The 24,986-nt window shown below is 41.9% G+C and overlaps 1 protein-coding gene across 3 annotated transcripts in view; it reads right to left on the bottom strand.

The window, feature by feature from the left end:
- Nucleotides 1-24,986, bottom strand: part of LOC125884655 (interleukin-1 receptor accessory protein-like 1) — a 312,218-nt gene that overhangs the window by 199,306 nt on the left and 87,926 nt on the right. For all 3 annotated transcript variants that reach the window (XM_049569686.1, XM_049569687.1, XM_049569685.1), the window contains one exon: nucleotides 3,392-3,671. In XM_049569686.1, the coding sequence (XP_049425643.1) occupies nucleotides 3,392-3,671 (280 nt within the window). The remainder of the gene's footprint in view (nucleotides 1-3,391; nucleotides 3,672-24,986) is intronic.

Here is a 24,986-nt window from a genome sequence, read left to right on the forward strand (position 1 = left end):
TACTATATAATAAAGCATGTGCACATTATTCGGCTTATTTCTTCAACTCAGCTGTTGCAGAACTGACAGTAAACAGCTTGTGACTAATTAATGTGTATTTCCCCCTTTATTTATTGTATTTGTGGAGTTTAATTAATAGAGCTTGATTTAACAGTCAGGAAATCCAATCTAAAATGTTCACTTCTGGTTTCATGCTTCAAAAGGAGACTTGTCAAGCTGGAAATGTGAGATGTTGGGTCTGAGTTGGTACCAATTCTCTAGTCAGGTGCTACTGAAGAAGAGGTTGCTATAAGACGATGTAAAAAAGAGCGCCAGTAACACCTCAAATGAAGGGTAATAATGGATAATAGAAATATAGTTATGAACAATTGATATATTTGTGCTCTTGGTAGGAATGCACTGATCCAATATCTTGATCAAATATCGGCCCCGATATCATCAAAAGAGATGGATTGGGTATTGGACAATGCAACCTATACCTGAGGCGATCCTTTCCCTTTAAATCTATTGTGACGTGAGCTACATCATACATCATGGAGCGAAGGAGAGAATCTGCTGTGTGGAGGTATTTCACACTATTTCAACTGCTGTTGCACAATTGTTTATTTTTGTTAAAAATAAATAGTTCATCATTGCATTAATCTGTTTCATTTTATCTTAGGAAAGAACTGTGTAGTCATCAATGTCTGAGGCTTCTAGTCTTTTCTGTTCTACATGTAAAGGTATATAGCTTTTTAGGCCAACCGTGGTATCGGATCGGTATCGGGTACTGGCTGAGACTCAAAGCTACAGCATCGGGATCGGGATCGAAACTGAATTGGAGCTGTGTGTGCACATCGTGTTAAAAACCATCCGTGCTCAGTGAAGAGAGCTTTCAGTGGCCTATGTGATGACGCTACATGATACCTGTATGTCAACAGTTATTCGGTAAATCCATTTCCATTGTACTCAGTCAATACAGCAACTTTTCCTCCTCCCCCAAGTGTAAAAATGTATGCACAAATTGAAAATGTGCATATAAAAAAAAAGGCGCATGGACAGGCAGACCTACATAGTGAAGACCATAGCAAACTTACAAGACAGATATTTTCCCTGGGAGTTGGTGGAGACCAAAACAGAGCTCAAAAGAGAGTGAATATTGGATTTTAATTCGTCAGGTGGTCTGAAACATGACTCCAGAAAAACACTAATGTGACTCCATGTCTGCTGGATGAACAGGCAATAGCTTGCTAACACACTGACACTATCGGCTTAACAAAGATAATATGTCAAATACGTGCACTCTTTCCTCACTCACTGATGATCAGTGACAGTAAATATGGTAGTTTTTAAAGATGTATCATTGGTCAGTGGTTCCCAGTCTTTTTCTTTGAGGGACTGTATGGATAATCTATTAACCTAATTTAATATCAATATATTCAATCCATAACAATAAAAGCACATAACAAGTAATTGGCTGTACAATTTACTCAAAAGCCAAACCGCAGGAAGTTTGTGTAAAATGAGCAACTATAATTAATTCTGTGCGGAATATATCCTGTGAATACTGCATCAGACATACGTTTGATATAAGGCTGATATTTGCAGGAATTTTATCTGGGATTCTTTTAGGCCTACTGTTTATTTTCTCACAGAAATGAACAAAATGCTGAAATATAGGCCTACTGTTTATGTTTTCAAAGTTTCCTTACACTTGCAAAATTCAGTAAGGCCTTCTGACCCCCTGTGAAACTTTGGCGACCCCTACTGGGGGTCAGGACCCCCAGGTTGGAAACCAGTGGTCTACATAGAATCTCAGTTCATAATCTTCACATCATAACATGGTCTTACTGTGCTGGAGCTAATCAGTGTATCATGTGTCTGCTTCCTGTCATACTGTGAAGGTCTGAAACACCCCCAGCTGCATCGGATGCTGTGATTAACACTGAACATCAGAGGAGCTGATTGGAGCAACAAGGCTGCGTTAGAAATAAAGGTCAGAGTTGTTTATATTCCATTTGAGTGGCAAATATTTATAAAGTAAAGCATTTAAAAGTGAGCATCCCTGTCCTGACTTAAAACCTGCTGAAAATGATGATAGGCAACAATAGTCCAAAAAAATGCCTGCAGAGATGGAAAAGTGCTGCGATGGAAAAGTGCTCAGCATTCAGAACTATTGTTATTTCTCTCCGTGATGGGCAAATAAGTGTTGCCCCTTAATTTGGTTCTGAATGGCAGAGACTGGCGACAAAGCAACACTACTCTTCCAAATCAAATCTCATGGCTCTACTTTCTGCGTGATTACACAATAACTCTGAGCTGACTGATTGTCTACCTCCAGAAAATGCTGCCAATGTCGCTGAATAGAGAATTGTTGGATTGGTGCTGCCCGTTTCTATTCACGGCGGCCGCCACAGCAAGGGGGAGAGTGCTAATGGTGATGAATAGTAATGGCCAAAACCTCTTACAATTGAGCTTGTGAAACACAAGGAAACCTGTGCTGAGTGCAACCGTTCAAGGGTACATTATTCTCCTGTTTTTTGCCAGTGAAACAAATGTCCTAAATCGCTTGTTTTTAGGTTGAAATACAAATGTTTCTGTGGATTCTTCTGACTTCTAAAAAGATTGCGCTGCTCTCTTTCAGGTAGATGTGTTTCAAAGTTCCCCTCATCCTGTGAATTTTTTTATGGGCTCCAAAACAGAGGCCTTTTCTTTCTGACTGGCCCCCACGTTAATGAAAACTTCTGCCAATATAAGCTGGGAAGCCAGGAATTGCACCACATTATAGAACTCATAAATCAAACAATTGTCTACCTCCACCATCAGGCGAGTGGAAGAGGAAGATAGTACAAGTCCCCTGCTCTTTTTTCTTTTTATCTCAGCTGCCTTTTCCCTTTCCTCCGTCTTCTGGTGCTGAATTACTGTCCATTCTCTTTCATCTCTCTCCTTGCTCTTTCACGTTTTCAGAAAGAAGGACTTGTGAGGGCCGAAGAGTTATGGATTTACCAATTGCACCTAATGGCTTACTGTCCCCCAGAGGAGAATAAAGAAATAATTTAGCATATAAAGTGAAGCAAAGGGGCCACATACTGTTAGATGATGCTCTGTGGACCAAGGACCAGTGCTCTTTTGGCCAGAGATGAGAGACTTCATTAGAAATCACCAGGGGAGGACTTTAAAATAGCTTTGCTCTCGCCCACAGGGTTCCAGAAAATGTTATTTACCCCCACTATTTTACTGACACACTGCTGGCAAAACAAGCCCAGAATGGTGCGAAGATTTCCTCATGAATGCTTGCTCCAGTTCAAAGCAAAAACAATAAAAACAGTAATTAACATTTGATAGAAATAAAGGGAGCAGTATAACGTACGTCTCTAGGTAGTGCTAGTGTACAAGAACTAAATGATCTCACCTCAGTACGCAGGAATAGTACCCCACATCGTCCAACTCCGCTGGTCGAAACCATATGGCATCCTCTTCCTTGCTCATCCTTGTGCCGTCAAAACTGATGGGTTCTTCGAAGTCACCGTGTCCTGCACTTTTGTACCACATAAGGCTAAGTCCTGCGCTCTGCGCGTGGGTGTAGTTGGCCCGGATATATCCATAGAATAAAGCGCACTTAATCCGTACAGGTTCTCCCAGAAGCACCTTATACTTCAGGTAGTCCACTGACCAATCCATGCAGCCTTCCACTGAAAGAGAAGGAAAGAGAAAAGGGTTTGAATAATTTCTAGGCCAATTTGCATCATCACCAAGCCAAGCAGAGGCGATCTGTAATCATGTAAACAGTATGTGGCAACCAGGACCAAGACCACTTTCAGTGCTGGCATCGATCTGTCTGTTCATGTCCTTTGTCCACAATACAATCAAGACACTCTTTTCCTTCATGCAGCACTGACACACTCCTTTTTGTGTTTCACAAGAACACACAACCCATATGAGGCTGCACACCTTCAACATTTGACGTCCTAAATGTGCGGAATGAAATCACATTTAATTTATAAAGACAGGCAGCAAGCAGGCGTTCTTCTAATGCGTATACCACTATAGGCTATCCCTCAAAATGTGGAACTAAACTACATCAATTGCTGCATTCAATCATTGTTCTCTGTCTGCCCCTGCCTTCACCTACAACATTACTGTGTTTATATTTGGCTCATGTGTCACCATCTCATACATAAATTGAGTCGACTGGCAATAAACTGTGTATAAGCTGCCTCCAATATCTGTTTAAATGGCAGTGATGGCACTCATCTACAGTCAACCTGAGAAAATCAGAAGCTGCTGTAGGTCTGCATTAGATTTCAGACTGTCCTCAGGTCTCAAAGGCTGTTTCCAGTCATACAAATGAAAACTGAAATTACCGCCTCGTGGCTGTACCAGTCAAGCTGCAGTTCACATCCATGTCTTTCCAGACCTATAATATATGTGTTGAAGCCTTTAAAGAAGTTTCATAAAAGGTATTCAGTGCATTTTATGTCTTCACTACTTTTACAGAAAAGTACAGAAGACTCTTTGTCACATGCTTTGTCATGTGGTGCAACGTCGAGCACCTGAAGGTCAATATCAGGAAAACTAATGAGCTTGTGGTGGACAACAAAAGGTGTATCCATGACAGTAGACGGTACTTCAATGTTGACATTTCTGCAAAGAAGCAAACAAACTCTAAAATGTAAAATGCTTCACATACAGCTTAAACCCAGCCGCAAGGAAGAGTTACACTATCAGCACAATTTCAAGGTCAAGTTATGTTCTTGATTCATGGCCAGACATTATGACGACACGGTGAAGTTGACGTTTGACCTTCTGGATATTAAATGTCTTCTGTATGAAAGTTTTGTCAAGTGTCAAGAGTTATGGCCAAAAACATGTTTTGTGAGGTCACAGTGAGCTTTGACCACCAAAATGTTTAAATGGAAGTTTGTGCCAAATTTGAAGAAATTCCCTGAAGGCGTTCCTGAAATATCTTGTGTACGAGGGACGGATGGACAATCAAAAACATGCCTCTCACCATGGCTACTGCCAATGTGTTCACGAGAATGGGCCCAACATGAGGTCACAGAGACCTTTGACCACCAAAAAGTAATTGCTCCACCTTTGCATCTTAATGGATGTTTGTGCCAAATTTGAAGAAATTCCCTGAAGGTGTTCCTGAAATATTTTGTTTACGAGGGACAAATGGACAATCAAAAACATGCCTCTCACCATGGCTATTGCCAATGTGCTCACGAGAAGGAGACCAAAAAGAGGTCACAATGACCTTCGACCACTAAAATGTCTCGCCCCACCTTTGAGTCTTAATGGATGTCTGTGCCAAATTTGAAGAAATTCCCTGAAGACATTTCTGTAATATCTTGTGTACGAGGGACGGATGGACAATCAAAAACATGCCTCTCACCATGGCTATTGCCAATGTGCTCACGAGAATGGGACCAACATGAGGACACAGAGACATTGACCACCAAAAAGTAATCTCTCCACCTTTGCGTCTTAATGGATATTTGTGCCAAATTTTAAGAAATTACCTGACGATGTTCCTGAAATATCTTGTTTACAAGGGACGGATGGACAATCAAAAACATGCCTCTCACCATGGCTATTGCCAATGTATTCACGAGAATGGGACCAACATGAGGTCAAACTGACTTTGACCTCTGACAACCAAAATCACTTTATCCGTGATTCCAGGGGGACGTTTGTACCAAATTTAAAGAGATTCCCTCAATACATTTCTGGAATATTGCATTGAGGGGGGATGGACGGACAACCTGAAAGTTTCCCGCCTCTGACCATGGCTTTTGCCAGCACAGAGTCATAAAAGTAGCTTGTCTCATATTGCGCCACTGCACATGCCAAGGCAGAGCAACAGGGGTCTTACTGACAAGACATCCAATAAAGCCCACCAACCGTCAGTCAAAAAGTTGCAAGGATTGAATAATAACTGCATTATTCATACACAGCAGGCAAAGGGCTGTGTTTTGATCCTCAGACTTATTTCCCATCTTTGGGTGTATATAAGCATCATGAGAAACACCAGCCTGAAAGTGACACTGCGTCTTTGTCAAGTTCTGACACACCAGTGAAAACTCACACAGACAAAAGCAACTCCTGAGCTGCTGATTGAGAGTTTCACACATAGCAAGTTGTGTAAAATGATGAAGGTGCAGTAAGCAACAGTGTGTATGAAGCAAGTAGCACATTTGGGTGGTTACTGAAAATGAGGTTCATCTAGAAATATGAAAAGAAAAGAAAAACTTTCAGGTGAGCTGTGGCCTGTGTGATGAAGCAAGATTAGTGAGTTAGCCATGGTGGTCTGTCGCCATTTTTTAACCAGGTAAATGTTTGGCAAAAAGTTTATTTCTCTCTCCTCTTTCACTTGGTTTTGTATTTGCAAAACCAACTGCACCCACACTGAATCAAAAACAAGCTCTCTGCCTGCTTCATCTTACCTTATCCATTTTTTCCCTTCCTGCTCCTGACATCCTCTTTTCCCTCGCCTCACCTCGCTGCATCGCTCTTCCTTTAAAAACAGCTGGCGAGCACAGCTGCCGCAGACTCAACAGGCTTCGCTAATTGAGCCTCTATAAATGTTTTATTTACCAAAGAAGCAACTGGGCCGCCAATCAGCGAGGTGCAGTGCGTGCGGCAGTCGTTGGGGGTAACCGGGGGAGGGGTGTTGGCGGGGAATTGATTAAAGCATGCTGATTTATGTTATTGTGTTGCATTGTGTGGTACTGTAAGGGTCATGCTGGGAGCGACAGCAACAACGCTGGTGGGTGCTTTAGGTGCTGGAGAAAGGATGAAAAAGGAAGAAGCATACTCTAAATCACTTCAACAGTGAAAATATGAGGACCACATAAAAGTCTCATAGAGATACTTCGAGGGGAGCTGCAGTGGAGTCTAATAGCAGAAGATCCATCAGTTACCAAAAACTTAAACTAACAGATTTTGGTGTCAATTTATCAGAGTTAAAGAGCAAAGCAGAGCAGAGTGCACATTATGAATATTACTAAATTAATTAGCATTATACAAATTGCCACACAGCATATGTGAGGCCAGCATAGACAAACTGTGCACAGGGTACTGAGAGTGGGAGGCACAGCCCAAGCGCCTGGAAAAATGTTGGCTTTGCACATTTTTTGCAAACCAGGGATATGTTACATTTGTATGATATAATGATACAATGATATATGATATAATGTGGCAGACCTGTTGAAACTTTCTTCATGTTTCTGAAACACTTTGGTTAACGGTTTAGGTATCACCACTTGGTCATGGTTCGGAAAAGATCATGTTTTGGCTTTAAATTCTTGGTTTCGAAGGCACAATCCCGGCAGGAAACGCAGCAATGTCTCTGCAAAAAAAAAAAAAAAAAAAAAGTTTTTATGGCACTATCCCCGTCGAGAAACAGCCAACATTTGCTAAAAAACTCTCATCTTTGGGGACTGAAAAGCTGCAGGAAACACACTGACTGGTTCCTAAAAAAACATCCAAGTTTGAGGGCTAAAAAGATGCAAGAAAAACAGCAACAGGAGTTAAAAACAACTGGTTCCCATGGTATTTCCCTCGAGGAGACACAGCCATGGGTCGCTAAAAAACACCCATGTTTGGGGGCTAAAAATCCCCAGCAAAAAATAGCAAAAGGAGCTAAAAAACACCTGGTTCTCGTGGTAGTATCCCAGGGGGAGGCACAGCCATGTGTAGCGAAAAGACACCCATGTTTGTGGGCTTAAAGGCCACAGACACAAAAGCATCAGGATGCTAAAAAATGACACTGATTTTTTATGACACTATCCCTGGTGGAGAAACAGCCATGGGTCTTTAAGAAACACCCACGTTTGGGGGCTACTATACCAGTTCTGTTTGTTGATCTTGAACAGTAGTCTGCAGTGGTCTTCAGCTTTCAGAGGTGTCGCCTAGGTGTCACACCATCCACCATTCTCTCTACCTCTGAATGGCAAAATCGGCTCATATACTACATCGCTTTAGAAATGTCAATGTGATACTTAGGAAACCTACGAATGTAACATAATTGGGGTTTGCAGAAATGTTCCATACCAACATTTTCTACTGGCAACTGGGCTGGGGCTCTATGTGTCCGTCTTTGATATGTCCAGGGCCCACAGTCTAAAACCTAAGGATATGTTGTTCACAGTAATATAAAGCAGCAACTCTACGCATTCTGGAAGCTGAAACCAGCAAACGTTCGGCAGTTTTGCCTGATAAATGACTTCAACAATAAATTGATTATCAAAATAGCCGGTGATTAATCTTCTCTTCATCAATCAATCCCTAATTGTTTTAGCAATAGCTCACTTCATCTATGTTCTCTCCAGGTTGTTAAAGGCTTTCTGGGAAATGACGAAAATCAGTTAAAGCAGATAAGAAAAAAAGGAAAAAAACAACACTTTATTATTAACTGCTCGCTGGATTCACTTAACACCAAAGAATCAAAATGTACAATATGCAGCTATTTGAGGGGGAACGTTTCCTTTAAATGTAATGAATAAGCCATTAGCGCTGTAATTTCACTGTCAGGCAAATCTGACAGCTCATTTTACCTGCTGTAGCAGCAGTGCCAAATCTGTAGCACCTTTTCTGATCTGACATGATCCTAAATCAGTAACAATAAGTCGTCATTTCATGAGAACACTGCGTTCAGATGCAACGCTCTGACATCGCCCTCTAACCTTCTTTTTGATTTCCTGAATTAAGTGGGTCCACCCAGGAGCAAGACCACGAAAACAAAACAAAACAAAACAAAAACAAAAAACAATCTAAATTGTACAACAAGAGTGAAGAGTGAATAACTGGAAACAAAATCAAGCACATGCAAATGCTGGAGAAGGCAGCATGTGCTCTGAGAGCGACCCAACACCACAATCTATTCATTATGATTAAGTCTAACTGTTGCCATGGCAACAAAGGGTCTACCCTCGCTCATCAATTGCTAATTAGTTTGTGGACGATAATAACTTGAAAGCTTAAGGTAAGACAACCACAGCCAAGATGGTTTCACTTCTAATCATGTGCCCTAATTGAGAGTCTGAAGTGTTTTACTCACACGACTAATAAAAACGGCAGGGGAGGGTAGAAGGTCATATAAGCAGGCAGCGGCTCAAACAGAAGACAAGATTAGTGTGTCCGTGTGCATTGAATCTATATAGGAATATTTACCATAGGAGCACACTATGTAGCGTAATAAAACTCTAAGATACAAAACATAACCACAAATTTACCTAATAAAGCTCGATCCGCCTTTGTCGACACTGTTTTAATGGTGCAAAATTCCCAGAAAATCAAAGAATCAATAGTCAGATTACCAGAACTAATTGACCAAGGGGTCCTGGGTTACTGATTAGAGAAGATTAAGAAGATTAAACTACCTAGAAACATAAGCAGTTGTTACAATTACCACCTACAACAACCACAACGTCAACCAAAAGTGCCTGATTGGTATTTTTGCTTATTGTAATGTCATTTCTTGGAGTATCTTAAAATGCTTCATAGCCTTAAAATCTATCCATGGGAGGTTTGTTTTTAAAGGGTTAAAATGCTGCTTACAAATTAATACAACACCGTTTTTAATAGAATAATGTATAATGATGTAAGACTCATAAAATGGTAGTTCTACTTTTACTTGTAATGGAGTCTGTACGTTGTAGTACAGGTGCATCTACTTACCTAAGGGATCTGAATAATTGAACGCCACCCAGCGTGCCAATACGCCCCACTAACTGACCACTAAACCAGTCTTTGCACCCTTAACATATTCCGCCTGCCCAGACAGAAAAGGAAAAGACACATTTACTTAGAAGTGCTTTCAGTTTGGCTGCACAGACTGGATTTGGTACTGGAAAAAAAACACAGTAAATGCATCACTGCCAAACATCAGACAGCCTGGCTCAGTCATTGCCTTTCCCATCAGCACGGCAAATAAACACTCAGTCCACTCTTTTTTTTATTTCTACAGCTGAACATTTTCCCTCTAACTGAAGGAAATGTTTGTCTCAGAACGGGAAGGAGTTATTCTGATGTTGCCCGAGTACCAGATTTCCGCATTACAGTACGTAATTGTTACGCAAAATAGTACAAATGCATCTGCATAGCTGGTGTGTGAAACATAAATTGACACAGTTAAATGTGGATGTTAAAATCTTTGAGCAAAATAATTAAATTACACACTTATTAGTATACATCTGATAAAAAGACAAATGAAAGAGTGATAAAAAGTGAAGTAGTTGATCACTAATGAAAGCGTACTCCATATGTAAGAGTCTTTTCAGCAGTGAAATTGCTGCCAGATAAAGGATGCTTTTTAAACCACCCTAAGGCGTTCGATTGCTGCACAGGATTTTGAAAATATCCCCACTTTCGCTGAGAAGTTAAAGAAAAAAATAACAAAAAACCTAAATTAATTTCCCTTTAAGGGTGAACTCCAGCCCAACTGTTTCAAAGGGCTTGCTGTATTTATCTCTAATACCGCCACAAGGAGCTTGCCAGCACCAGTATCTGTTATCTTCCACCTATCCTCAAATTGCCCGTTTCAGACTTTTGACAGAGGGTTATCGTTCATTTCAGTAAGTGAGGGTGGGGATTCTGCTTTATCTGTTGGCAGGAAACAAACATGGTACAAAGCCTAATTGAACTCGATTAACATTTCCCTGCTCACCAGATTTCCATTCTGCTGGATCACAATTGGTGAGGGAATTGGCCAATCTGCTGAGTGATAATAACAACTCTAGCAGTTCTGTGGCAACTGGGACCATGAAGCATAAGCAGCGTCTTTGCCGCTATACTACACATGACCCAGAAGTAAGAAGGGGTAATTCCTTGGTCACTGTCCCCGAGTGAGTCCTGGATCCAAACAATTCTGTTTGTCAGCTGGAAAAAATGGTAACTGTCAGTTGTTGTGCCAAATGATCACAGAACAAATGTTTGCATGTCGCTCGGCATGGAAATCAGAATTTAATAGAGTCACATTCACTGACACTACATCGAAATGGGATCTTCTCGCCATATCCAGATTTAACCACGCCATTAAACAAAGACAGGGCCATTTGTCAGGCCTGCCTTGTTTTTATGTTTGTCATGTTTGTCTCGTTTGTCCAACTGTGTAAAAGACCAGAGCCTCATTTATAGAAAGGCTTTTTTGCTTGTAACCAAAACTAAACCAAGTGATTTATAGGAAGAAAACATAAAAACCAGAATTACCACCTCACGATTGTATGCCTCTGTGAACCGGTCAAGTTGCAGTTATTTACATCCGTGTCAGTCTAGATTCATAAGTAGCCATCACTGTAGACAATGCTTCAAATATGGATGCAAAGAAGCTACATATTCTAAAACATGGATGCCTCGCACACATTTCCCCCCGGCTATACAATCAGCACAGTGTCAAGCTGGACACCCAAGATTATTGTCACCGATTCAGTATCTGGCCTGTAACCCCTGGCTGGCAACGGCTGTAAACACCCAGGGGTGAACTGTGCATGAGCGCCACAATTCCTCTTTAGCCTGGGGGGTTGAAGCTCCAAACTGGGCCAGCTGCGCTCTCTTGCGGCGACAGTCTGGACGGCACTCTTTTGTTTTCTCTCTTTTGAAATACTCGCTTATCAATTAATCGATAATTGACCGTTATTTTTTTTTGATGATCGAATAATGAATTTTGATCGTTTGCCCATCCCTAATTATGATGTCACTCTGACCTTGACCTTTGACCACCAAAATTTTATCAGTTCATCTTTATGTTCAGGTGGACGCTTGGCCCAAAATTGAAGAAATTCCTCTACGGCATTCTTGAGATACTGCGCTCATGAGAACGAGACTTGACACTAGGTTACAGTGACCTTGACTTTTGACCACCAAAATTTTATCAGTTCATCTTTACGTTCAGGTGGAAGTTTGTGCCAAAATTGAAGAAATTCCTCTGAGGCATTCTTGAGATATTGCGCTCATGAGAATGAGACTGACACTAGGTCATGGTGACCTTGACTTGTGACCACCAAAATTTTATTAGATCATCTTTACGTTCAGGTGGAAGTTTGTGCCAAAATTTATAAAATTCCTCCAAGGCATTCTTGAGATATTGCGCTCATGAGAATGAGACTGACACTAGGTCACAGTGACCTTAATCTTTGACCACCGATATTTTTATCAGTTCATCTTTACATTCAGGTGGACGTTTGTGCCAAAATTGAAGAAATTCCTCTGAGGCATTCTTGAGATATTGCGCTCATGAGAATGAGACTGACACTAGGTTACAGTGACCTTGACTTTTGACCACCAAAATTTTATCAGTTCATCTTTACGTTCAGGTGAATGCTTGTGCCAAAATTTTAAAAAAATCCTCTGAGGCATTCTTGAGATACTGTGCTCATGAGAATGAGACTGACACTAGGTCATAGTGACCTTAACCTTTGACCACCAATATTTGATCAGTTCATCTTTACGTTCAGGTGGATGTTTGTGCCAAAATTGAAGAAATTCCTCTGAGGCATTCTTGAGATACTGCGCTCATGAGAATGAGACTGACACTAGGTCACAGTGACCTTGACTTTACCACCAAAATCTAGTGAGTTCATCACTGAGTCCAAGTGGACATTTGTGCCGATTTGAAGAAATTCCTCTAAGGCATTCTTGAGATGTTGCGCTCGTGAAAATGAGACTGACACTAGGTTACAGTGACCTTGACCTTTGACCACCAAAGTCTAGTGAGTTCGTCACTGAGTCCAAGTGGACATTTGTGCCAATTAGAGGGAATTCCCTCAGGTGTTCTTGAGATATTGCGCTCATGAGAATGGTACAGACGGACAACCGGAAAACACAATACCTCCAGCCACAGCTATCACCACTGCGGAGGCATCAAAACTTGGTTCTGATGCCAAAGGTCACGTGCTGCATTTTTCATATTAGTATGTATTTGTAAAAATCATCATAAAATTTACTTGCAAGAAGGAACCAAAGTACATTAGAATCAAGGTTAAGTGGAAAGAAGACTTTTACAAAGAAGGTCTTTTGAGTCTTAAAGCTAATTATACTTTCAAAACAGAAATATATGCCGTTATTCAATATTCATTATTTTTATTTGACCCTCAATCTTAAAAGGATCACACTGGAAACTGGCCTCAAGTCATTTTATCTACTGAAGTTGTTTTTCTGAATTAAAAATGCATTGAAATGCATAAAGTTTAATAGAAACTAGCTCTCCTCTTTTAGTGGAGCTTCTTCATATCGGATATATAGGGCAAGGTTTGTGAAAATATATTAAAAAATAAATCTTGTGTGCAAGCGACTGCTAAAACGACGTAACGCAGATGTGACTGAGATGCCAGTAAACATGCATTAAAAAACCCAACTATGATGCATTTCTAGTTTAAAGGGCACCACAGTAAAGCTAAACAAATGTTATGTCATCGTGTTCCTGCTCCATTTTACTGTCACTTGAGAACGAGCATGTGCTCCCTCTGGAGAGGAGGTGATCAGCTCATAAATTGGGTTACAGGTCTGCTGAGGGGTAATCGTATGCAGATTGAGTCAGGTCACCACGGAGACTCCCACAAAGTGTCTGTTCTCTCATAAGCACTCAAGGAGATGGTTCACCACCATTTTTCTCCATAAAGGCCCCGGCGTAATTCAATCAGAAAGGCGCGCATACATTAGGCCCAGGCTGATTGGATAAACACACAAGCATGTGTACGCACATTTACACACACACGCTGTATGAGGTGACACGACATCAACCTTTGCTTGCCCTCATGAAGTGTAGTGTCTTAGCTGGCCTGGCTCCAGGGTCCCGAAAGGAACTTATCAACTTCACAGCCACTTTTTTTTTGCCACGGGAGGGGAGGCAGGGGAGGAGAAAGATGTCTCGAAATCTTGACCTGCCATTTTCCTCCTTGTGAAAACGCTGTCGCAGCAGAGTGGGTCTCAATTAAGAGGAAAATAGCTCTGATGTGTGGGAAAGGTAACCTCTCAGCTGCTGGCGTACAGGAGGAGATTACCTGCATGATTGAAGTACCTCCAGCAGGTTGAAAAAGAGAATGAGTCATCAGCCAATAAAGCAATCAGCCACGGCCTCTGCATGTGAGAGTATGTTCTCACACAATGTACACATCCACACACACACACACACACACACACACACACACACACACATCATAGGACCACTGGAACAATGAGCAAGACTCAAACAGGAAATTATCTATTTCCAAATTTGTAGGGGGGATATTAAGAGCTGTCTGCTGTTGGTGTAATGGCACTGCAACAATAAGGAACTGCAAATGCTAAAATGACCAGAGTTATGGGCCATATGGCAACATAAAGGAGACTCTATAACCACCTGGGAGAGAACACTGCTCTATAAATACACAGGCGGGCAGTGCAGGGGAGGGAGACTGTTAAAGGAATAGTCCAACACTTTGGGGTGTATGCTCGATCACCCAAATGTTTGCACATTATCTACGGCACAGAACATGGACATGTTGGCTTTAGGGCTGCAACGATTAGTGGACTAATCGATGACTAATTGACTATTAAAATAATCAATGACTACTTTAGTAGTCGACTAATCAGTCTGAGTCATTTTTCATAGAAAAGTACTATAAAGTACCCCAAAATACTCTTATTGCAGCTTCTTACGTTCAAATATTGGCAGCTTTACACACTCTCCCATGACTGTGAACTAAAACCCTTTGGTGTGAGTACGAAACAAGACATTAGATGATTAGTCAACTAATCGAAGAAATAATCAACAGATTAGTCGACAATGAAAATAATCGTTAGTTGCAGCCCTAGTTGGCTTGGCATAGCATAAAAGCAGGAGGTGTAAGCCAGAAAGCAAAGGTTGCTGGTCTTCCACTGCCTCGATCAGTTAGTACAGGCATGTCCGAAGTCTGGCCCGAGGGCCAATCATGGCCCACGGACCGGTTTTAAACAGCCTGCGGCTTGTCTTTCAAAATATACTAACAAACATACTAAATAAAATATGCTACATGGGGCCTGCAACACAATATTGGCAAGTCAAGCAAGATCACTGTGCAGTTTTTTTTGTTCGTCTCATGATGGTAGAACTATCATATAGTTTGTAGACGTGCACAAAGCAGAAACTACACAGATGGAACGAGTGCGTTTTCATACATAGATGTTACAAAATGCAAATCAGTAGCAGACATGGCCACAAGAAAGAAGGGCAAGAGCCGTCGCTTTCAGGAGCTGTAACTTTAGTGAGTTCAGTGTTATCATCACCTCTTGGACAGAAATAATAAACCATAGTTTTCCTGTAACACACAGACACGAAGGGGGTATTGATCCTCTCATTTCACACATGGAGAGGCAGCGAATGAGTGTATTTCCCAAAAGAGAGTAAGCCTACATTAGCATAATTTTGCCTTGTTTTAGAAGATTGCAAGTAAAAAGATTTAATTCAGATGAAAAGATTGATATTTTTGCAGGGTGACTCCAGCTGCCCAGCTGATTTCATGATTGCAGTGACATTTACCTCCCATCCTCAGAGTTCCTCACAAGCAGATAAAACATCTCTCTCTCTCTCCCTGTCTCGCCTGCTCTTTACTCTCATGACACTTCATCTTCATTTGTCATTTGTCTCTCTCCCCAACTCCCTCTCTTCCTTGACAGCCACTGGGCTGTCATTTATATGCAAATACTCATATGTGATTGGGAGAAGAAAAAAAACGAGAGGGGGGACAAACTGCTTTTCTTCCTATCGCAAAATAAACATTGCCCGCAATCTCGCCGGCTTCTCCCTTCCGTATCAGATTCGGCTCCCCTGATTGGACACGGCCTCCGGAGAGAGCGGCGCCTGCTGTCTCCAATCACGGGTTAAATGCTGACGGGGACAGGGAGCACACAGAGGTAGCTGATGGGAAGGGGGACGAGGCTAACTTTACTGGGGTGGACCCTTGCAGGGAGGAGACGAAGGGAAGAGGCGCAGGGGAACATCAACACTCACACACAGAGGTAGAGTAGAAGCTGTTCCTTACAGTCACAGTTTATAAAGGCAGAATATGTCCACACCGGTGCACCAGCAACAGATACCAATCGTCCCATTTTATCATTTGCTCATGCTGCTCATGCTAACCAGCCAAATCTTCTGTTAATTTAAAAAGAGAAATGTAAAACACAACATGTGAAAGGATAACTGAAACAGGAAATGCACTTTTATGGAGTGGTTATTGAGTGACAAGGGCTGGAGCCAATCCCTGGACAGGTCGCCAGACTATCACAGGGTTGACTCATAGCGACAGACAGCCATTCATGCTCACATTCACACCTACGGGCAATTCAGAGTCCCCAGTTAACCTACCGTACATGCATGTCTCTGGACTGTGGGAGAAAGCCCACGCTGACACAGGGAGAACATGCAAACCTGGAATCCTCTTCCTGTGAGGCGATAGTGCTAACAATGCACCAGGCTGCCCCTCTAAATGTTATTCTCACTAATAAAAACTGTAGCCTAATTTTATTTAATTCACTGCATAATGAGGATGCAGTGCAGTCAGTAGTCCCGACCTGCATATGAAGCAGAACTGCACAGAAACAGGAAGCACGTTTCTCTTCAAAGCAGTATGTAAATCAGCCTCTGTATAGGTGATTAGGCCTGTTTTCCCTTCCATGCTTGATAGCACTCATTTTACGTTTGCGAGGGAAAAACCCATCATCCCGCTTTATATCCAAATCTGACAAAGTGTCTTATCTTCCTATTGGATCATCTCAGCGTGAGAATCTGGAATGACTTACGCTCCGACTTTAAAGGGGTGATTATATCTCCCAAACAGCATTTTGATTCTCTTGGGCAATCAAACTATAATAATTGACTTGTATCCATATGTTTGCTCTCGGTTCGTGCCGATTTCAGGGGAACATTTGACAAGGAGCAGATGCAAAAGTGATCCTGTTATGGCTGGGGTGTCTACTCCAGAGAGAGCACTATATAATCAGAAAATCATCCTTCTGTTCCCCACAGCGCCAGTAATCCTCTCATCTAACAAACAGCCTTGGGAGGCATCGAGACGCACAACATAAACAATACTGACTCCTGAAAAAACACCCGAGTGCTGCATTGCAGACATGACTGCGCACATAGGACAAGAGTGTGGATAAGACGTTCTTTCCACACACTCTCACCCACCCACACAGGTACAAAATACACAGTGAGAACACACACACACACACACACACACACACACACACACACACAGGGAGCGGGCCACACGATCCGCGCTGCCTCCGCTGGCAGCCCTGTCAGCCTGTTATTCTGTGCTGTATCATGGCGGTGTGGGTGCGCTAAGCCGGTGACTCAGACCCTCGCCGGGTCCACTACAGACACCGACACACCATTTGGGCGTTGTGCTCTGGTGCCCCCGCGAAATGAGCGTTGGTGAAAATAGAGCGTGCCCAGATGGATAGAGAGCCTTGTCACATCAGCCTCTGCGCCAGCCGTCTGTGAAATGATAAGATGGCAAGAATATGTAACAAAGCAAGCAGCGGGCGCCGTCCTGATGGGCGCTGGTGTCAGCTCTCATACGTCAACTCTGACCTTATTTTTTGTCTCTCATTTTTTCCCACAGTGTTAACTACAAGAGCATCATCTCTTTCTCTTTTTTCCCCTTTGTGCTTCTGTCTCTCCCGCCTCCCCTGTCTCCGTTTCACCCTTCCTCTATCTCCGAGCTATTCAGTTCTTGCACAGAGGAGTGGGAGGGTGAGGGGAGGTTGTGCCGGCAGTTCAAAGAGAGAGGAAGAAAATTATGATGGAGAAATGATTCAAGCTGCAGATCAGCAAGGACAGCGAGGTCCCCAAAAGCCACACAAGTAAGGGCGTCTGCGCTGTAAATCACTTCGCCATTGGCAATCGCCGGTAATTCAGCAGAAGTGGACAGTGACTCAGTTTCTTCATAGATATGTGTTCAAGGTCGAGTGTATTTAAAAAAAACATTTCAGTAATATTGAAAGGATTTCAGAGGTATGGCAGGGGAGATGCTGAACGAGGCGTTTCTGCCAGGCACACAAACACGCCTGTGTACCTACATCCAATATACACACACACATACACTCCAGTCACACAGGCAGTCAGGGATCCAGGGAAACCTAGTGGCCTGGAACAAGAGTAGAGCCAGAGCTTCCCATTAGAGGACATTACTGTCAAACACTGGAACGAAAACTACCTGCTGTACACTGATTACCAACCTACCTCCCGCTACAATTCAATTACAAACTAGATAATATGATGCACTGCACTCATTCTCTGTGACAGTGTTCAGCCAGTGACATGGGGAAGTGAGGACAGCTGGCTGAGATGTTTCCTGAAAATGCCGATGCCTGTTTATTTCACATTTCTGCACAGGAGGTGGTATTTCTGGCTCTGTCTTGCCGGCACGTCCATTGCTTGATTGGATTTTTTAGGATGGGACAGCACAGTCTCACAGCGCAAAGGGGGAGTTAAACCCTGACTGTCATACGTAAACACAGTATTAAAAGTAATCTTTTTCCTTGCTTTGTTTTTCCCGTAAAAATTGGACCGGGGTCAGGTTTTATTATTCATCAGAACAATACATCATAAAATGGATCAAACTGCAATTAAAAAACAAATAGCCAAGGTTAATTTTTGACTACAAAGCTTCACATCTTGCTCAATAAATCCACGTAAAAGTCATCTGCTATTGAGAGAGAAAATATTAGTTCTCTGTAAAACAAGCCAAGAGAAAAAGTCAACCTGAGCTTTGAGATAATTTCAATTAAAAGCCTAAAGTTATTTGTTTAAAAGTGTTCCTTTTCTCAATAGCACCGGAGACAGGTCTGGCTGGACCCATGATAACTCCGCACAATAATTCAAGCACAAAACCAAATATGGAGATAGGTCTGGCTGGAGCTCGAGAAATGAAGCCAAAAACTGCAGTTCATCTAATGGCCACTTGAGGCTGGCTCCAAGAGCGAGTCAGTCCCGTAGAAGTAGAAGCAGACGTTGCGCTAGACTTTTTCGTCGCCGGTCATTTTGACTGACAGGATCATAAAAATCTGGTCATAATCTATTTTTACCGGTCATTTTAATTTTAGTTTTTAAATGATAATAAAGATATTCAAAGACATTCAGTTTTCATTCGTTCGTTTTTAATAAATCCAACAAGCAAGTTATAAAGTGTGCATTAATAAGGACATGAACAAAAAGATGAACAGTCACATCCACACCGCAGCACTTCAGTTCGGCGTCTGGTCTATTTTTCACGCGATCCGCGAGCGCTTCTGTCAAGCTGGATAGAGCAGATCATACCAAACAGGAAGTCGGACACAGAAAAGATGAGAGAATCCGGCCAATTTTCAAAATAAAATAACAGCAGCACGCACTGAGGAATGTGAGGAGAAAATACCGTGTTTATAATTCAAAATAACACAACAGTGCATAACCCAACACATTTTTCAATACCCTAATCACTTCACAATTTTAATTTTGTGTCACTGAGCCTACAGACATAACTACATGAATAAAATGGTCAGAACAATATGCCCTATTCATTCAGTGTTTATCCAACATGCTCAATACATGGACATGCAATGACAAATTGTCGTTAACTTATTACGTTATAAAAACTATTAAAATATGGCTTTACCCATGTTTAAAATGACCTGTTGAAGTGAAAAAACGAGTACTGACGGGAACAGACGAGTGGAGTCGATGTTTAACCGGCGCGGAGAGCGCAGGAGAAATGCACTGCCTGTGTGGACAGTCAAGCGCCTGCGAGTATACTTGCAGGACTTCTGCGGCACTACCGCATCTGGTGTGTCCAGGCCGTTATGTCAACAACGCTACATGAAGCAGATGAATGACTTTTTCCCTGCAGTGTGAAAACGGCAGCCACTGAAACCACTGACTGTGCACTCTGCGGCCAAGTGGGCAGGGGTGGTAATTGCAACCGGTCAAAATGACCGACGGCCTTCAGATGTTCCGGTCATTGTTGTAAAAAAACGGTCAATGACCAAGAATATCCAGTTAACGCGACCCCTGAGTAGCAGTGTTATCAAGGCCTTATCACGGTCTCCGATATGGTCACTTCTGGCTCCAAGAAACTAAGATGGCAACAGCTGAAACGCTGAACTGGAGGCTTCAATATGGCAGCCCAAAAACCAGTGGGATGTCAGGGTAGCTACGCCCGTTATCTTATACAGTGTGTGGTCGTCCTCCTATCAGCTGGTTTGGATTGCCCATATGGTGATGGGTGGTATCCGGGGAAGAAAGTGTGAACTTCTGGCCTACAAGAAAATAAGCTGTTGGCACGTCTCGTGTGAAGGAACGCTGCTGTCTCCTCCCTCCCCAAGCCAAAACTGAGAGTGATCAATAACAAGGGGAAAAACGCAGAACACAACTTGGAGGAAAAAAAAAAGGAGGTCGGCAAATAGCCGACACACACAGCCTCAGCCACAAGTCAATCATTTCCAATTTGTTCTCCAGACTACAGATGACTACAGATGACTAACAGTCTCAAAAGAGCCTTTTAAAACTATTTTACCTTTGAGAGGAGGTTCTCCTGACATTTCAACTCAAATTACCTGCAAACCACACGGTGACTTATTCATACTGTAAATCTAGAGAGGCAAGTGAGTCATTAATTGTACCAGTCAAGTTGCGAGCCGTCAGTTAATGAATTATTAAAAACGGGTCTGAATGCAAACTGCTCCAAAACAGTCAAGCGACAGCAAGTCGAATACAATGGAATAAAACAGACTATGATTTGGATTTGATTTCCATTGTAAAATAAATAAATAAAAATAATGCATATTTTAAATTACTGCAAATAGGGAGTGCTTGTATTTAGGTCAGGAACACTTTCAACTCTGAGACTAATTAAATAAGAGATGAACATGAGCCCAATCTGGTCATTTTGAGCTACTTTCTTAGTTATATAACCACGCAGGCATACTTTAAGTCACACACACACACACACACACACACACACACAAACACAGCTATATGTTCCACTCACTACACACATAAAAATAACAACTCCCTCAACACACAAACTGTAATTCCCTTATCTCTCCGCCAACCGGCTGATAACAAGCAGTTCATTTTCCTGATTCGAAATAAGCCATCCTATTCTGCTCCAATTAGAAGCTTAGGAAGAATTCCATTACGACGCGCTGCACCCCATCTTCTCCCACCAAATGCACCCATAGTTCAGCGGGGGGAAGTGGAGGGGTTAGCAGTTATGGGTGCTGAGGTGCATAACAGTTTAAAAAATGTATTCATGCATAGTGTCAGCAAATTAGAACCTTAACGCAAATTGAATTTACAATAAATCCACCTGGAGCTGCCACAGAAGAAGAAGAAAAAAAAAAGGAAGAAGAGTCGGAGAAGGGGAAAAAAGCCAAGAAAATGAAAATGGAGATCCTGGCACTATGAGCATACATTTGCATATACATAATTAATTAAACCGGGGTTCACTGCTTTAGATGGATGACCGTCTGAGGGGAAGCCGGGGAGCTCCGGAAAGTAGAACAGTAATAAAAAGGTGAAAGGAAAGGTGAGGCTTATTTCAGGGAAGGAAATAACCGCCAAGATTCAACTCACTGACATATCAATGTTAGTGTTAATGCATGCACCGTGTAATATATGTACTGTTGTTGATGTGCACACAAACAACAAAAAAAGGACATAGAGATGAATGCCAATTAGCGCCACTCACTCAGTTAGCTTGACAACAGCAAAACAAAACTCAAAAATAATCTAAAGCCCTCCAGTGAAAGACTCGGCGGGCTTGTTAGCGAGAACCGCCGGTTCGGGCAAGGTAACAATGGGGTAATCCAATATAAACAAACTATCCGCAGAGGTGGTTGAGTACACTAAATTAATGCAATTGTTCCTCGGCTGTTCAGACTGGCTCTCTCATTCGGCAAGTGCTCCCACTGCAGCCGCTGAATGTGGGCATGCAGAGGAGTGAGGGCCTTTGAGAAGGTGTCACCTGCTTCCAACAAAAAACCAACAACAATAACAACAGTAGATGGTTTATTTTTTTCATATTTTCTTTCAAATATGCTGGTTAACATTTGGTTTAGACATTTTGTTGTGTCTGAGAGTTTCATCTAAAATTCATTAATGCAGAAGCAGGAGTTGCAGCTGCTTATGTGCCCGTGAGGAGTTATTCTGGAGGTGATTTTTACATTGGAGGCACTCCGGAGCATCAAATCAATATCAATCATCTTTCAGTATTATTTAAACACCACTCATCATGGCTGCTCTGCAAACGCTGTAAGACAGAGACTTAATATAATTCTAAAAACTCTGCTTATTATGATGAAATGTTATTTCGGTCATTGTGGGTCATTTTTAATTTCAAAGGTCCTTTTTACCAAAGCCTGTTTTTATTTCACAGGGCACTTTTCTCCAATGCCCATTTCATTTCATAATGCCACTTTTTACTTTGTATTTATTCATGTGATTATTTCAGTGCCGTGTTTATTCATTTGTATTTGAACACTACAGGTGGCTGTGATACGACGGACCATAGGTGTGAATAAAACATGTCACAGAGGACTTTTTTGACAAATTTAAAGACATTAACAGCATAAAATGATGCGGTGAATGCATAAATTGGTGCATAAAAAATCACCAGAATGCAGAAAAGTAATTGTTTGAAGCTAAAAAGGACTCCCAAACCCTCCATTTCACGTGTCTCCCCTGATGTTCAAATGAAAACTGTGCCCTTGGTACAAATGCTATTTGTATGTCAGTGTTAACATGACGTGAGAGAAGGTTTCTATTTATGAAGGACTCTGCAGTTATTCCCATTTCCTACAAAAACTAGAAGGCCACTTGGAGAGTGCAGACGTCCACCAAGGCCAAATCCCTTACCTTTTAATGTTGACAAAAGTAAAAAATAATTTGTGTATCCATCCCCGGCCCATGCTACATTCTTCCACCAAGTTTCATAAAACCTGGGCCAGTACTTTTCCACTAATCCTGCTGACAAACAGACAAACAAAACCAAAAACACAACCTTCTTGAAACAGAAAGGCTCCCCAATAATGACAAGAATGCTGTTTTGGCACTGACTGCTGGATACCAGATGGTTCAACATCGTCTTGCTGTAGAAAGCATGCGCATCTATGAAAAATTCCACTTTCCCTCTGCGGCTAATAAAGTCATCTTTGTAAAGACGGGGCATTAAAAGTTCCCTGGGCTGCTTAAACAGATAAGGTTGGAAAGGGCTGGAGGTCAGAGTAAAACAACTCCAACTACAGTATATCTGTGCAGTAGCTGCACTGGATAAAAAGCACTGGCTCTGATATTGATCAAATGCTAAGGCCGGTGCTCCGGTATATCAATCACACCAAACCAGCTCTGCTCTAAAGCTATCAATAGTAAAGTATGCCTACCTGGATTGCAACCAACACATTTCAGTCCTTTCTGATGTCACTGGCAATATGAAGAGCCTCTTTTTTTTCCCTTTTTTAATCTGCTTCTGTCTCATTCATCCTCCCTTGGCTTTCCCTCCACCAGTAATCAAGGAAAATCAAGGAGGCTGTGCCCTTGGTTGGACTTTAGAGGAAAAAAAAAAACACGATAAAGGCTTTAGGCTGTAAGAGAGCTATGAAAAACTTTAATTCCCCTGCTGAGATGAAGAGGATGTCATAAAGAAATTGAATTAGATTTTTCTTGCTGTTAAAAGGCTACAGAGGTCTGATGGGATGAAAAAAGGCAGTCATTGTGAGACTTTGACAAAGCATCAGGCTGGTGCCTGCTCAAAGGTTTGACAGAGAAACAAATTATTTTAGAAATTCCTCTAATGTTGAGTGCTGTCTTCACTTAGAATTGATCTGTGCCACATTTGGAAATGCTTCAAACTCTGCGAGCGTAAATACTTTTTCACAAATAAAGCAACCAACAAACAGTATCTTAGCAACTCATATAATCAGATGCTGTAATAATACAATAAACCCTTGAGGATTCAAACTGTAGGATTATTTCTGATGTCAGTCACACCGACATTTCTTTTTCTCTGTCAGTCTATTTGAGTTTAAAGTCAGCAAATATGGCCAAGTTGTCATCTCCCCCTTCTCCGTCTGCAGAGGAAATTATAATATGGAATGCAGCGTCAGTATTTTAAGGGGGACACTGTCTTCTTTCTTTCTTTTTTTTCTTCGCTGTGCCAGAAAGTTGCAGTTTGCAAACCACTGTCACATTCGTCTGAAAGCTGCCTGTGTTTTTCCACAGTGTATTGTGGAGACGAGAGTAAAAAGACTATTTATACCAAGTTCGCACCTACAGTTTGGGAGGTGCAATTTGGGGCTGAAGTTGCAACATTGTCGTGTTTTTCATTTGGTCAGATTGGCATTCACACTGCCGTTTGTCGCACGGTCAAAATGGCTGCTCGTCTCTTGGACGGAATATCGGAGAGAATCTGGCCGACACTTCTCTCAGAAGAGCAACTTCATTCCTGTGTCAATGTCCTTGAGTAAGACACGGAGTAATATTTAGTAGCTAACCCTGACCTCTGACCTCCTCGAAGGGAAGCAAGCAATTCAAGGATTTCCCTGAAATGATGTCTGAAGCCACGAGACATAAGGAATAAAGCAAAAATAAATATCAAAGTTTATTTGACAAAATACCCCAGTCATTTATCATTCCTCTACTCCTGCTGTCTCTCTCTCCATCTCTGCCATCCTGCGAGGCTGCGCATTATCTAATAAAGCAGAAATGCCATAAAAATAACCTTAAAAACCCTTCAGCCTGCCAAATTCTGACACCAGCCCAATTGAGATGCCATCATAAATCCTGGAGTCTGTGATTCTTTTATAGACAGTATGGGAAGAGGTGAGCTAAATGGCTGAGAGAGATGGTTGCCAGTAATGTGTGAAAGGGGGAAGGAGAGGAGAGACACAAATGCGGAGCGTGTGTGTGTGTGTGTGTGTGTGTGTGTGTGTGTATGTAGAGGGGGATAGACAAGAGACAGACGAAAACAGACTCAAAGACAGGCTGAGAGCCCATCTCCTAACTG

This window comes from Epinephelus fuscoguttatus, linkage group LG24, assembly GCF_011397635.1.
Source record: "Epinephelus fuscoguttatus linkage group LG24, E.fuscoguttatus.final_Chr_v1".
In the NCBI taxonomy this organism is placed as follows: Eukaryota; Metazoa; Chordata; class Actinopteri; order Perciformes; family Serranidae; genus Epinephelus; species Epinephelus fuscoguttatus.